The 14608-nt window shown below is 43.1% G+C and overlaps 2 protein-coding genes across 2 annotated transcripts in view; both read right to left on the bottom strand.

The window, feature by feature from the left end:
* LOC110503617 (mitochondrial import inner membrane translocase subunit TIM50) overlaps window positions 1–11373 on the bottom strand; it is a 34178-nt gene extending 22805 nt beyond the window's left edge. The window contains exons 1-4 of the mRNA XM_021582044.3: window positions 11062–11373; window positions 9861–10020; window positions 9295–9326; window positions 1754–1775 (exon numbers count right to left, since the gene is read on the bottom strand). Of these exons, the coding sequence (XP_021437719.3) occupies window positions 1754–1775; window positions 9295–9326; window positions 9861–10020; window positions 11062–11358 (511 nt within the window). The 5' untranslated portion in view covers window positions 11359–11373. The remainder of the gene's footprint in view (window positions 1–1753; window positions 1776–9294; window positions 9327–9860; window positions 10021–11061) is intronic.
* A 685-nt stretch (window positions 11374–12058) lies between these two features.
* On the bottom strand, window positions 12059–14484 carry LOC110503615 (ras-related protein Rab-1A). Its single transcript, XM_021582043.3, has 6 exons — window positions 14347–14484; window positions 13854–13926; window positions 13479–13574; window positions 13260–13355; window positions 13011–13142; window positions 12059–12824 (listed from the first exon to the last, which is right to left on the bottom strand). The coding sequence occupies exons 1-6, from the start codon at window positions 14358–14360 to the stop codon at window positions 12600–12602; spliced, it is 636 nt and encodes a 211-aa protein (XP_021437718.1). The 5' UTR covers window positions 14361–14484; the 3' UTR covers window positions 12059–12599.
* Window positions 14485–14608: the final 124 nt, after the last annotated feature.

The raw sequence follows: 14608 nt of genomic DNA, 5'->3' as shown, positions 1-14608 counted from the left end.
TCCAACGCTCCTCCTCAGCATAACGCCCCTGGCTCTGAATATCATCACTTGGCATGGCGACACGGATCTGGACGAGCACGCCTGACCTCATCGCCTCGGGTCCCTGAAGACCCATCCAGCGGAGGTCCCCCCCCAATCCCCTCCACTAGCCTTCTGCCACTTGGGGTGGAGGGGCGCGTGGGCAGGGGGCTGGAATGCTCCCTCTACGCTCCCCCGTGGGCCCCTTAGACCATCAATGGCCTTCATTAGGGATATTGAACGCTGTGGGTGCATCAGGGCTGGCCAATAACAGCAACAGCCGAAGCAGCACTCTGGACACGGACGGAACTAAAGGGACACAGCAGCAGCGCCAGATAGAGGACTTTGGGGAGCGTGACAGCGTGAAGAATTAATGAAGCAATTATTGGTATAACAGGGTGATTGTTAAGCGTTTATAAAATCAACACTTCTGGAAAGGGCCACAGCTGTCCCTGGCATTAGCATAGCTTTGAAGCAGGGAGGGGAGGCACCTCGCGACTTAGTCCTCTGTCATTTCAACAGCATAGCCAGTTCTAGAACGCAACACATTCCCGCTCAGCTCCACACTGGCCAAACATGCACTCAGAGGGGAGAGAGAAGATGTCAATCAAAACACCAATGAAACACACAGCTAGGACAACAAATATATTGGGGAAACCAATGTGTTTTACTACTATTAAATTAAAATGGAGAGAAACAAGCAAAATGTCAACTTTCCTGTTTGTCGGTCTTATGAGGCCCTTTTCACCAGGTTGTCAGCCTGGCAGTTTATAGGGATGACTGATGGCTGAGAGGCATATGGGGGGGGGGGGGTTGGTTACCGGCTGGGTGGGTACAAGGTGGTAGTCACACACAGAATTGGGGGGGGGTTGGCATTGTTGGGTGTAGGACGCCTGCAAGGTGGCATTTCTCAGTGGGTTGATTGATCATACACCCCCTCCCTTCGTTCTAGGCTGACGGCAGTACAGGCAAGCCGGGGGGGGGGGGGCGGACGGACTCATCTGAACCACTGTCAGTGAATGGGTGAAAATGGGTGGTCAAGTTGTAAACGTGGTATGGATGGGTATTAGAATGCTAGAGGTCTGCCTGAGGGTGCAAACAAACAGCACTCAACATCACACTTTGTTGTTGTTTTTTTGTTGTTGAATTTTACCCTTTTTCCTCCTCAATTTCGTGGTATCCAATTGTTTTAGTAGCTACGATCTTGTCTCATCGCTACAACTCCCGTACGGGCTCGGGAGAGACGAAGGTTGAAAGTCATGTGTCCGCCGATACACAACACAACCAAGCCGCACTGCTTCTTAACACAGCGCGCATCCAACCCGGAAGCCAGCCGCACCAATGTGTCGGAGGAAACACCGTGCACCTGCAGTACAGCGCCCTTAACCACTGCGCCACCCGGGAGGCCAACATCACACCTTTTTAATGACAAATCTAAGATCAAACTAAATGAGGTGAAGACTTCACAAGTTAACCACCAACAGCTGTCTGAACCTTGTTTTTCCATGTTTACGTAGCCTTTACATCAGCTATAAAAGACTACATCAGTTATGTGAATCGAGATCCATTTACAGCCCATGACCAGATTTATGGGAAGGCAGAGGTGTGCCAAAAGCCTCGGAGAACAAGGGGGCATTAATAAAACGCTCATCTCTAAGCGAACTCAACTTCGAGAAAAGAAAACCTCCCCAAAATACCACAGGTAGTGTCAAACAAAAAAAGGAAAACAACTCACCGTTATCAAACTCATCTGGAATCTGTAAAAGACAGAAGGAAGGTGAGAAACAGTCCACGTCACACACTTGTGAATGCAAGGTCAATGTCAGATGGTACTGTTGACAGTAATTAACGCATAAGGTAAATAACATGACATTTTGTGGTTGTGTTTACGTTCAAACGTCAGTGTCAGCCAATTCAGCTGTTGGTGTTTAGGTCCAAACAGCCACGACACCTCTCAAATACTACAGAATATTCCTTTATTGAAGTCGATAGCCTTCCAGGCTAGTTAGCGTTTAATCTCTCTATGCATCTACACCAGGGGTAGGCAACTAGATTCAGACACAGGTCGATTTCTCAGGGCAAATGGATGCCAGAAAATTACAATAACTTGTACACTGCAAATTGACCACAACTAAGCCAAAATAGAGAGTATTTGAAAAGAATAACTTCATACCTTGAAACACGATCACATTTTGTTTGTGGGGATACTTGGGAACAGATTACCTCAATTAAAATCAGCAGGATTTTTAAAAAAAATCACTCGCAGACCGGTTTCGGCCCAGGGGCCACCTTTTGCCATCCCCTGATGTAAACTGAACATCAATACTGTACCCATGTTTGACATACTCTCTTATAAACAGTTCTTAAGCAGGGACTAAGGTACCAAAATAAAAAACATAAAAAGAGACCACCGTTTTCTACTTGAGAGCACAGACACCAAGACCGTCCAAACCACTCACGTTCTACTTTTCACACAGATACTGGGCTGTCCAGGCATCGTGCACTGTGTAGTAGTGCCCAGTATATATATATTCTTTATTTAACTAGGCAAGTCAGGTAACAACAAATTCTTATTTACAATGACAGCCTAACCCGGACGACGCTGGGCCAATTGTGCGCCGCCCGATCAAGGCCGGTTGTGATACAGCCTGGAATCGGCCGGTAGTGACACCTCTAGCACTGAGATTCAGTGCCTTAGACCGCTGCCCGTCTCGGGAGACCCTGTTGCTCGTCTCTGTGCATTACGTGCCGTCATGCTTAAGTGTTAGACCTGGCCCCTCCCTCGCGGTGACACTTTCAGCAGCGGACCCACACCAGCCCACCAATTAATCTCCCAGCTGATGAATATTCAGCTGCATCTGCCAGCAGGTCCCTGGCCTGGCCCACCTGGGGGTCTGCCTGCCCAAGACAGAGAGACAGAGGGAGAGAGAGAGCCAGCCGGGGGCCGAGTGGGACACCACATGCTGCACGCTGGGGCCACTACATGGGAACCGATGGGGTAGGCTGGAGCTGTTTCATCCTCCTCAACACCCCTCCCTCCCTATCAAGGCTGTCCTGAGGGGGTTGCAGTGGTTGAAGAAACACTGCTCAACTACGCCCACTGCTGCCTGTGCAAGGTTATGAGTTTTCCTTATATAAACGTAGATCATTTGACCAGTGATACAGTTCACTGTGTTGGTCATTACTGCGTTGAGGAAGGCCGACACCTCTAGAACTGAGATGTCACTACAGACCCTGGTTCGATTCCAGGCTGTATAACAACCGGCTGTGATCGGGCTGCGCACAACTGGCCCAGCGTCATCCGGGTTAGGGTTTGGCCGGGGGAGGACCCCATGTTCCTTAATGTTGATGTGGTTGTTACTGACAAGAAGCACATGGCTGTGCTCTTTAAATCACCACTTTATTAAGTCAGGATTCCTATTCGTCTCAGCCATGCCTTCTTGCCCGTCCAACATTTCCTCATCTCCCACCCCTTCTAATGCGACTATCCCAGATGCTTCTCTTTTCCCCTGCCCCGCTACAAAAAGTTTCTCCCTGCAGGCAGTCACTGAGTCCGAGGTGCAAAAGGAGCTCCTTAAAACGTCTTGGTGACAGGGGGGCAGTACTAAGTATTGAGTATCAAATAAGGTGCCCAGAGTAAACTGCCTGCTCCTCAGTCCCAGATGCAAATATATGCATAGTATTAGTAGTATTGGATAGAAAACACACTGAAGTCTCTAAAACTGTTTGAATGATGTTTGTGAGTACAACAGAACTCATATGGCAGGCGAAAACCTGAGAAAAATCCAACCAGGAAGTGGGAAATCTGAGGTTTGTAGTTTAACTCTTTGCCATTCCAATATACAGTGTAAATGGGGTCATATTACACTTCCTAAGGCTTCCACTAGATGTCAACAGTCTTTAGAACTTTGTTTGAGGCTTCTACTGTGAAGTGGGGGGCGAATGAGCGGGGATTGAGCCAGGTGTCTGGCAGAGTGCCACAGGCTCGTGAAGCGAGGTCATGAGAGAGTTAGCTCTCGTTCCATTGCTTTTCTACAGACAATGGAATTCTCCGGTTGGAACATTAATGAAGATTTATGTTAAAAACATCATAAAGATTCTATACTTAGTTTGACAAGTTTCTAAGACCTGTAATATAACTTTTTTAACTTTTCGTCTGACGTTCAGCTGGACCTGAACGCGCGTTTGGATTTGTTTACTAAATGCCCTAAGAAAATAAGCTATTTGGACATAAATGATGAACTTTATCTAACAAATCAAACATTTGTGGAACTGGGATTCCATTCTGATGAAGATCAAAGGTAAGTGAATATTTATAAATGCTATTTCTGACTAATGTTGACTACACAATATGGTGGATATCTTTTTGGCTGTTTTGTTGTCTGAATGCTGTACTCAGATTATTGCATGGTTTGCTTTTTCCGCAACGTTTTTTTGAAAACTGACACAGCGGTTGCATTAAGGAGAAGTATATCTCTAATTCCATGTATAACAACTGTATTTTCAACATTTATGATGAGTATTTCTGTAAATTGATGTGGCTCTCTGCACAATCACCGCATGTTTTAGAACTACTGAACGTAACGCGCAAATGTAAAGAGATTTTTTTTATACAAATATGCACTTCAGCAAACAAAACATACATGTATTGTGTAACATGAGGTCCTATGAGTGTCATCTGATAAAGATCATCCAAGGTTTGTGATTCATTTGACCTCTGTGCTTTTTGTGACTCCTCTCTTTGGCTGGAAAAATGGCTGTGTTTTTCTGTGACCTAACATAATCATTTGTGGTGCTTTCGCTGTAAAGCCTTTTTGAAATCAGACACCGTGGCTGGATTAATGAGAATTGTATCTTCAAAATGGTGTAAAATACTTGTATGCTTGAGGATTTTTTGTTTGTTTGTTTGTTGTTTTGAATTTGGCGCCCTGCACTTTCACTGACTGTTGGCGAGGTGGGACGCTACCGTCCCACATATCCCAGAGAGGTTCAAACTTGAAATCAACAACATAGCTCAGGCAGTAGGAAGCTCTCATCCATTTATATGCAGATGATTGTCTATACTCAGCTGGCTGGCTCATACAAGTACTTGGGAGTATGGCTAGACGGTGCACTGTTCTTCTCTCAGCACATATCAAAGCTGCAGAATAAAATTAAAACTAGACTTGGTTTCCTCTATCGTAAATCGCTCCTCTTTCACCCCAGCTGCCAAACTAACCCTGATTCAGATGACCATCCTACCCATGCTAGATTACAGAATCATAATTTATAAATCGACAGGTAAGGGTGCTCTCGAGCTGCTAGATGTTCTTTACCATTCGGCCATCAGATTTGCCACCAAAGCTCCTTATAGGACACATCACTGCGCTCTATTCTCCTCTGTAAACTGGTCATCTCTGTATACCCGTTGCAAGACACACTGGTTGATGCTTATTTATAAAACCCTCTTAGGCCTAACTCCCCCTTATCTGAGATATCTACTGCAGCCCTCATCCTCCACATACAACACCCATCCTGCCAGTCACATTCTGTTAAATGTCCCCAAAGCACACATCCCTGGGTCGCTCATTTTTTCAGTTCACTGCAGCTAGTGATTGGAACGAGCTGCAACACTCAAACTGGACAGTTTTATCTCAATCTCTTCTTTCAAAGACATTCTGACAGGTGTGGCTGCTTTGTGTGATGTATTGTTGTCTTTACCTTCTTAACCTTTGTGCTGTTGACTGTGCCCAATAATGTTTGTACCATGTTGTGTTGCTACCATGCTGTGTTGTCATGTGTTGCTGACTTAGGTCTCTATGTAGTGTTGTCTCTCTTGTTGCGATGTGTGTTTTGTCCTATATTTATATTGTATTTAGTTATTTATTTTAATCCCAGGCCCCCGTCCTCGCATGAGGCCTTTTGGTAAATAACAACATCCTTAAGTAACTTGCCTAGTTAAATAAAAAGGTTCAATTAACTAAAGATAACAGCTGATAAAGCACACTGCCTATCAGATTAGTTTCATAATGTGCCAGGTAAACCTGTATATTAGGGCAAAGGTAAGGGGATGGGCCAGTGGGGAAAAGGTAAACACAGCCATGAGGTCGGCCAAGTGTGCCCTCTTGTGGCGGTGTAAGGAGAATGAAATAGGCCTCGAGTTGTTTTAAGAGGATTGCCCCGGATTCCAAGGTTGGCTGCTGACAGATTCTTTGGAATGTGACGCAAACGGGTCTCATTCAGCGCCATTTGCGTAGACTGTGTGGAGCCCTTAAGATGTACTTTGCTGGCAGCCAACCTTGGAATCGGGTGCTATCCTCTTAAAACACTAGACATCTCACAGACATAAGCTTATGCTTAGGAAAGGAAGGCAGGCAAATGACTGAGTCGTATCAACCCCTATGTCGGTAGTGTCTAGTACAGCATCTCCGGTTCTCCTTTCCTAAACCAATAGTGTCACGTAAGCTAGTCAGGGTTTGAGTCAGTTCAGGAAATTTGTTGAAATTCATGAACAAATCATGAATTAATTGATCTTATTTCAGTGCCCTGTCTCAAATAATATAATTCATATAACTGCATGATAGTCATGGTTAATCTCAAAGAACTAAAGATGGAACTATAAAAATACACAATCTTGCTAGTACAGATTGTTTTGTCCATTAAACCGTCACTCTCAAGAACCACTTCTTACAACACAGAGCAGTGAATTAACTTATAACAAGACTTGGGTCTTCCAAATTGGACTTTCAGAGGAGGTTGACAGGGTACGAGGTGTGCGAATGCTCATTTAGGGGTAATTCACACCTCGTCACAACAATGGGGCAGAGGCCCGGGAGACCAGGGGCAGGCCCTGTTCCCAAACCAGCTACAGGTTGGCCACGGGAACTCTCACCAAACAGAGGTGGCCACTCATTGCTCCGAGAGATGAAAATAGTTCCCACACTGATAGCCGTGTACAATATTGATGGATGAGAACATAGACCCTCACAGCAACACACTGGTGAGGGGCAAATCCCATTATAAGAGATGTTGCTCTAGCTAGTGAAATGAATGAGAATTTGTTGTCACTACCAAGTTCCAAAATGCACTCATCTGTTTTGGAAATGCAGCACAACCTAGTCCAACCTCTAGAGCAGTGGTAACCAAGTCAAGATTAATTTTGCAATCAAAAAGCAAGCAGAGATCTACTGCTCAGAATTATTATTAAAACATGACTTAACATGAACCTAATATAAACAGTTCTGTAGGAATGAAGTTTGTGCAGTAAGCCTAATAGATTGCAACATATTGGCTATATGCCTGGCCTACCAATATTGTTCATTTTAGACCATATTATTTTTCAAAACTCAAGCTTTGATAAAGTAAATCAGTTGGTAAAGCACTTGAGGCACAGCGGAGGATAAATTGAAATCTGCAAATAATTTGCTGGACTGATGGTACCTGCAGCTGATGGTCATGGTGCTTTCAAGACAACTGGGAACACGATTAAAAATATATATATTTAAAAAACCCTAGGTCAAATCATGACATCCGTGATCTTCAGGTCAAACAAATCAGAGCTCTAGAAAGATGCGAGTTTCAAACTTGAAATTTCAAGTTTGATGACCGTTCCAAAAGATTCCCCCCCAGTCTGATCTTTTTTTCTTTCCCCGGAATACCCAGTTGTCTTGAATGCACTGAAGTGGGAGATCTCCGACTTCCCAGTTGTTTTGAACATGGCATTAGTCTAAACAGAGGTCGACTGACCAGAGAGATAGATGGGACACCGTCTTCCACCTGATGGCGAAACTCAAATCGCACCACATCAGCCTCATGCACAAATTCATGTTGTTCCTATGACCAGAGAAAGTGAAATATTCCTCAATATTATGACACGACGAGCTACAATTAATAAAAAAACTGCAGGGCTATCAATACCCTTGTAGTAGGGATAAGCACTTATGTTTTGTAGTAGTGTTGAACAAAAACAGTGATGACAGTGCTGAATAAAAACTTAGACATGAAATCACTCATTAAAACAGCAGCTCTTCGCTGTATTTGACAATCTCTGGTCATTGGCCTCGGCTAATAGGGATCATAATCATTCTTATTTATTTATTTTAAAACAAGGAATGCCTTGAAGAACGTGATCAACCGATTGGTGACCACTGCCCTGAAACGACAAAATTGTTCTCATATTCCAAGATAATAGTTGAATGTAATTTGAACAGGGGAACAAGGGAGCCAAACAGAACCCAATCGAAATGCTACTTGACCTACGATAAGGTTTTAGAGATACTGATGTCACTCAGTGCAAAAAATTGTGCCTCCTTATTTTATCCCCCCAGAAACTCAGTGAAGATGACTAGTCTAGTCATGCTTTTACTATACACTTGTGTGTATAAGGTAGTGGTTGTGGAATTGTTAGGTTAGATTACTCATTGGTTATTACTGCATTGTCAGAACTAGAAGCACAAGCATTTCGCTACACTTGCATTAACATCTGCTGACCATGTGTATGGGACAAACAATTTGATTTTCAGCCTTAGAACCTTGAGGCAACTGCATTAATTCAAAGACAAAAAATATGCTGATGTACAAAATTGGCCTTGAAGTGTATGTAGCTGCATTAATCTACCTTTGCACTCTAACATTGGACAAGTGTTCCAGACATTAGGCTCCTCGGGTTCCCGAGGGGAAGCCATAGAGATGAGAACAGGATCCAGCTCCTTCTCCCACAGGGACACCCAAACACCTCAAATTAACACAGCTCCTCCAGTCTGAGGGGGACAAGTGTAGAATCCAGCACCAAGAGGCCTGGCACACTCCACTCACAGCAGCCTGACAAGTGTGCCCTTTGAAGTGAGAGAAGTGTGCTTTTTCAAAATGCCCACCTTCCCAACCCCATACCTTAAACCCCTGGTAGTTAGCAGACCATTTACAGTAGGCTGACAAGTGTGCCCTTTGAAGTGGACAACAGGACCACACCTGAAAGTTTAAAGAAGTGTGCTCTTTTAAGTAGCCACCTTGCCAGACTCACACCTCCCGTCCCAGATGTGCCTTGTGGGAAACAATTCACACCGCAAGCACTAGCTTGAACCAATTAAAGAGCTACATGGGATCTACCTGAGAAGTGTGATAAGAGTCACTTGAAGTAACCACCTTTCATTTTGCACACTTTAAAACCCACTGGCACAAGACAGTCTGCTTAGAAGTTGTACAGAACTTCATCTGGCAATCTTTCACCTCTACTTTCAATAATTGGTCCTACAAAGCAATAAACCACATGCACCGAAACATGTTTTAATGAAAACATACCGTGTTTCCTTGTTCATCCACTGAATTGCTACCTGTAGACAGGGAGAAAAACATTACTTATGATAATATTACACATCTATTTGCTTTGAAAAAACATGCACATTTATTGCATTACATGCATATGTATTCACAATTCAAATGACTTCTGAAAAGCATATGGCACTGCAGTGTCAAGCGTTTCAGAAAAGAGACAGTCTCATGAAACATTCAACCATTGCTTTTGACAAGTACGGTCATGTCTTCTACAATTCAACCATCCATCTAGGCTGACAGCAATGACAGTCCGACATATTTTGAGGAAACACATTTGAGAAAAAAAACAGCCAATCAAAAATTCTACACCATTGAGATGAAAGGCGAGTAAATATACAAATCTGCACAGTCACCTGAAGCTCAAAACAAGTCACCAAGAATGCCCTCCTAAAAGGAAATTTTCCACCGAGCAAGGAGAGGGTGCCCCAAATCACTCCACTATCTTCAGTATGACCTTCACTAGTGCTGCTGGTTCAGTGTCAGTCCTTGACACGCTGCTGCGCTGACAGAGTGGAGGGACCAGGCGGACTCACCGAATACGTACACCATGCCGACCGCACCCCCTATCCCCATCAGGCCTGCTAACCGCATCACCATCTTCTTGGCATAGGCTGTGTTCTCCTTCTGTTTCTTGTCCTCTCCCTGGTCCTGCTTCTGCTCCGAGTCCCCATCCCCTTCTGGAGGGGGCTGGCCCTGTCAGAGCAAATAGCCAGGTCAGATTCCTTTTTACTTCCTCACACAAGTCAGCTAGACATTATTTTGGGAATACATAGCTATAATACAGAATAGCTTGGCAAATAAGGAATTTAAATCATTTAAAGGGAAATTATATTATGTGCACACACACACACACACAGTGACAAATCAATAAAAACAAACTCAGTGATGTAAGACCGTGGTCATAGATTCGAAAGATTGAGATTCAATTTAAAGTAAAATAGCCTGCACTGTTATTAAACTGTGACAATAAGATTAATCAGTGTGTCTGCAGGAAATGCATTGAGGGTGTGGAGGGTCTACCTGACCTTCAAAAATCTAGAAAAACCTTGACAGATAATGTTACCATATATATAATGTAATGTTAGCCTTGATGTGTAATAAATAAATAGTAAACGGTGGCTGAACATGGGAGTATAAGTGCTAGCTAGCTGGATATCTAGGTAAAGCTAGTTATCTACTTGGCTAGGGGATGAATCATCTAACATCTACTGGAATATGCCTCGGTGTGTGACATGTGAAAGTAAGCTAACTAGTTAGGTAACACTAACTCACTGATAAATTGATAAAAGATATGCAGTTAACTAATTATTACGGCGAGTAGCAAAGACACTGCTAGTTGGCTAGCTAGCTGACTGACAGGGACCGTGCTATCCGGGATCCTCCGGACGTCACTACCCAATTGAAGGTGAAATTCAAATGGTTTAGCTAAGGGTATGGTCAATGATCCCGGACTGCACTGACCTGGATGACAGACTAGCCTAGCTCAACGTGCTAATCGGACGAGTTCATTCATTCAGCCAAATAATAGGGTGTAAATGGAAAAGTCTCGTGAGAGACCCGGAGGTTCAACAAACTGTAAATGACAACATGAAAACCAAACCAGCTGATTTATTGAATGTCTCTTTGGTTTTTCTGTAGCCTTGCATGATTATGGCTGTCTAGCTAACGTTACCCAACCGGGCAGGGGGGAAATGTCAGTTGGCTAGTTAACGTTACCTAGCCCGCTTGACTCACCTGACTATTCTGTTGCTGCTTAAGCCTCTCTTGCAAGATTGATTGAGCGAGTCCACCTGTAGCACTGCCCTCTCCTGTTGGCTTCTCCGTAGAAAGTGCCCGAATCAAGTCCACCACTGCAGGGGTTGAACCACGTCTGCTCCAGTTCCTGAGCGTGAGGAGGCCCCTACTCGCTCGGACACACATGGAGAACATCGACGTCGCCGACATCTTGAATGGGAAAGAGCCGGTGAACATAGCGCGAGTGAAAAGGACAAAGGCGCCTGATTGGCTTATGTTACTCTGAGCAACATCCATAAGGTGCAATAAAAATCGTTAACGGTCATGTGGAACAAAATAGGGCGGTACGTGCAGCTTTTTCTCCAATCGAAACTAAGATTTCATTGACCTTCGAATGCACCCCAAAATGTCCATCATTACTGATGGCAATGCCCAAAGTATGTTACAAATATATCACCTGCCCTGTAGGTTTTTACTGTAGCCTAATACACACAACTTCGACCAGTCTAAATTGTATTAAATTAATTCGTTATTTTATAAGATATGGCAAACTTAGTTTGCACTGATTTGTCTTTCAAATGTTAAACCTTTAGGCCCCTATGTAATAAATTATGATTTTCGTAGAGCATAGCAACAATGATTATCATTATTTCATCCTTTCATGTTGGTTATTTTGCTTTTCTATATCTAATATTAATGACCACTAGAGGGCAGCCATAACAACACACAGCATCTGCTTCAGATTTTGGGTGTTACACCCGCTGGACTAGAACGATTCTATTTCTACGGTTGGACCGACGGTACCAGAGTGACTTGCCACAGTTGTACCTGTGCACCACTCTATTTGCGGACATTACACATTACTCATCATATTATTTTAAGTGTTCAGTTGATCAAATTGTTCATATACATAAACAAGTGTCAAGTTTCATGCAACAACAGTGCATTCATTATGGAACAACAGTGCATTATGCATAAAAACAATCAGGAAAACAAATTAAGACACAAATATATAATTTATTGTCATCATTAAACAAATGTTAATCAAAAAGGGTTTAACATAAGAAATAATTACTTGTTGACCACCGATGGTAAACAAAACAATCAGTTCTTCACAAATGTTACAGATAAAATGACACCCTACATTCACCTTACAAGTTCAAAGCATCAAAAAAAACATTTACCTATCCTGGATCCCCACATGGGTAAATCAACTGTTGTTTTTTGTCACATGTCCGATACCCAGGCCATTCAAAGATAGCATGGTTGCTGTCTCTGTTCAGCTATTACATTCCACTCCTTGCCAAACACTCTTTGGAATATAACAAGGAGTGGAATGTTACATAGACTAGTACCCAGACGAATTCAAAGGGTGCCTTTCAACGGGTCACATTCTCTGCACTGTTGGAACAGGCTACCGCATAACTATTGCATAGCTGTTCTCACAAGGATCAATTACCATCTCTGAACAAAACAAAAGGAAATGCATATAGTGGCCAAACTCATTGATTCTCATATGCTGTAGTTTGTGTATGGCACTAGCAACAAGAATTCCCCTCCTCTGCAGCAGCCTCGTCTTTCCCCCCGGGCCAAAGGGGTGCACTGTTTATCTTGTTGCCCACTTTAGCAGCCTCACTTTGAACACCATCACTTCCAACACGCTTCTGTATTTCAGAGGCCATGGTTAAAAATGATTTCTCTACATTATCAGCATTCTTCGCACTGGTCTCCAGGAATGGAATCTTCAGGGATGAAGCAAATTTCTGAAGCAATTGTACCAAGAAAAAAAGAGAGCAGAATTGTATGACATTTATCATGACACACCAGAACAAAAGCACAATAACGTGTGATTAGCCTGTCTATCTATGATTAACAATGATTTGTAGTTGATGAAGAATCGATTGTGCATTGGTGGCACAAGTATTTTATGAGTGAGAACAGACACTTACTTGACCAGTGGCAGAGTCCACTACCTTTTTAGAGACCAAGTCACACTTGTTTCCCACAAGCAATTTGGAGACATTTTCACACGCATAGCGGTCAATCTCCTCCAACCACTGCTTCACGTTGTTAAAGGACTCCTGGCAAAATAGTTGAAATCTCGTACATATAGTTTTATCTCTAACTCCAGGACATTTTGATGCAAGAGACGTTCAATCCAGCCCATAGACAGGAGGAGTTCAAATACACTGTATTACCTGATCAGTGACATCATACACAATGATGATCCCATGTGCTCCTCTGTAGTAGCTGGATGTGATGGTCCGGAACCTCTCTTGTCCGGCTGTGTCCCACTAGGAGAGATAGATCAAACAGATAGAAATTCCAAACAAGCCTTACCACATCAACATTACCAACATGTACAAATATAAATTTTACAGAGCTATGCAGAGTTTGTCGTATAAACATGTACTTACAATTTGTAGTTTGACAGTCTTCCCATCCATTTCAATGGTTCTGATCTTAAAGTCGACCCCGATTGTGCTGATGTAGCTCTCTGTGTAGGTGTCATCCTGAGGTGTAGAGACAACTGACCAGTGTTATTATTTACAATGAGAGAATGGCTGAACAAACCTTCAAACAGTGGTTAATTACTGGGTTGGATGACGTTTTGCAGTGTCCTTTCCACAAAGGAAATGGCCTTCGCTTTCTGTTTACTCTAGACTCCTTGCCATATGGGACAACACAAAGGATTATGTGTATTCTGTTTTAACACAATCAAATACAATTTTTAGTGGTCACATACAGGTTTGGCAGATGTTATTGCGGGTGTAGCGAAAAGCTTTGCCTACCGCAAACCGCAAGAGCAGGCAAGACTTGCCGACACCAGAGTCTCCAATAAGAAGTAGTTTGAACAGGTAGTCGCTGAGGAATACATTACATTATTATTCAGGTTGATTATATATCATCAAGTAGGATAAAGAAACACACCATTGATAAATGGAAGATGCACTATTGTTATTGCGTACAAGCTCTGCAGAAACACACACACACAGCTGTCGGACTCCCATCTCTTTAGTATTGGTTGGTTCGGCCAAGTTATCGAAGGCCGAAGAGTTTCTTTGTGCTTTTCCAAAGCAACAAAATAAAACATTTGTTTGGGTTGACTCCCATTGCTTTAAGTGGTAAAATGTGTCCCAAATTCAGAGAGCCTTTTATTGTCCCACAAACCTAAAAGGGCCTTTAAATGTAGCTACAATGTTATCCAAGACAATAGATCATGCTTCGACAACCGTACAAATAATACTACAACACCATTGTCACTCACAACTCATCCCTACTTACTATTCAGGATTCATGACCAGATAGCTGGATCCAGAGGGCAGAATGTAAAAGAAAAGAAAAACAACTGAACAGAATGCCTGTTATCTTGGGCCTTTCACAGATGCTTTGTGTTGACGTTCTTAAGTCAGCACCTTGTATGATGAGCCGGGAGTCCTATAATTTATTAAAACCTAAGATCATGTTTCAATGCCGTCATTACCCGAGTCTTAAAGCTGTTGCCTGGTTTAGCTTGGGAACTGACTGATCACAGAACCCATACATT

The sequence above is a fragment of the Oncorhynchus mykiss genome, chromosome 24, assembly GCF_057628025.1.
Source record: "Oncorhynchus mykiss isolate SJ-2025 chromosome 24, ASM5762802v1, whole genome shotgun sequence".
In the NCBI taxonomy this organism is placed as follows: domain Eukaryota; kingdom Metazoa; phylum Chordata; class Actinopteri; order Salmoniformes; family Salmonidae; genus Oncorhynchus; species Oncorhynchus mykiss.
The sequence above is the reverse complement of the archived record's forward strand: the minus strand, read 5'-3'. Positions and strand labels throughout refer to the sequence as shown.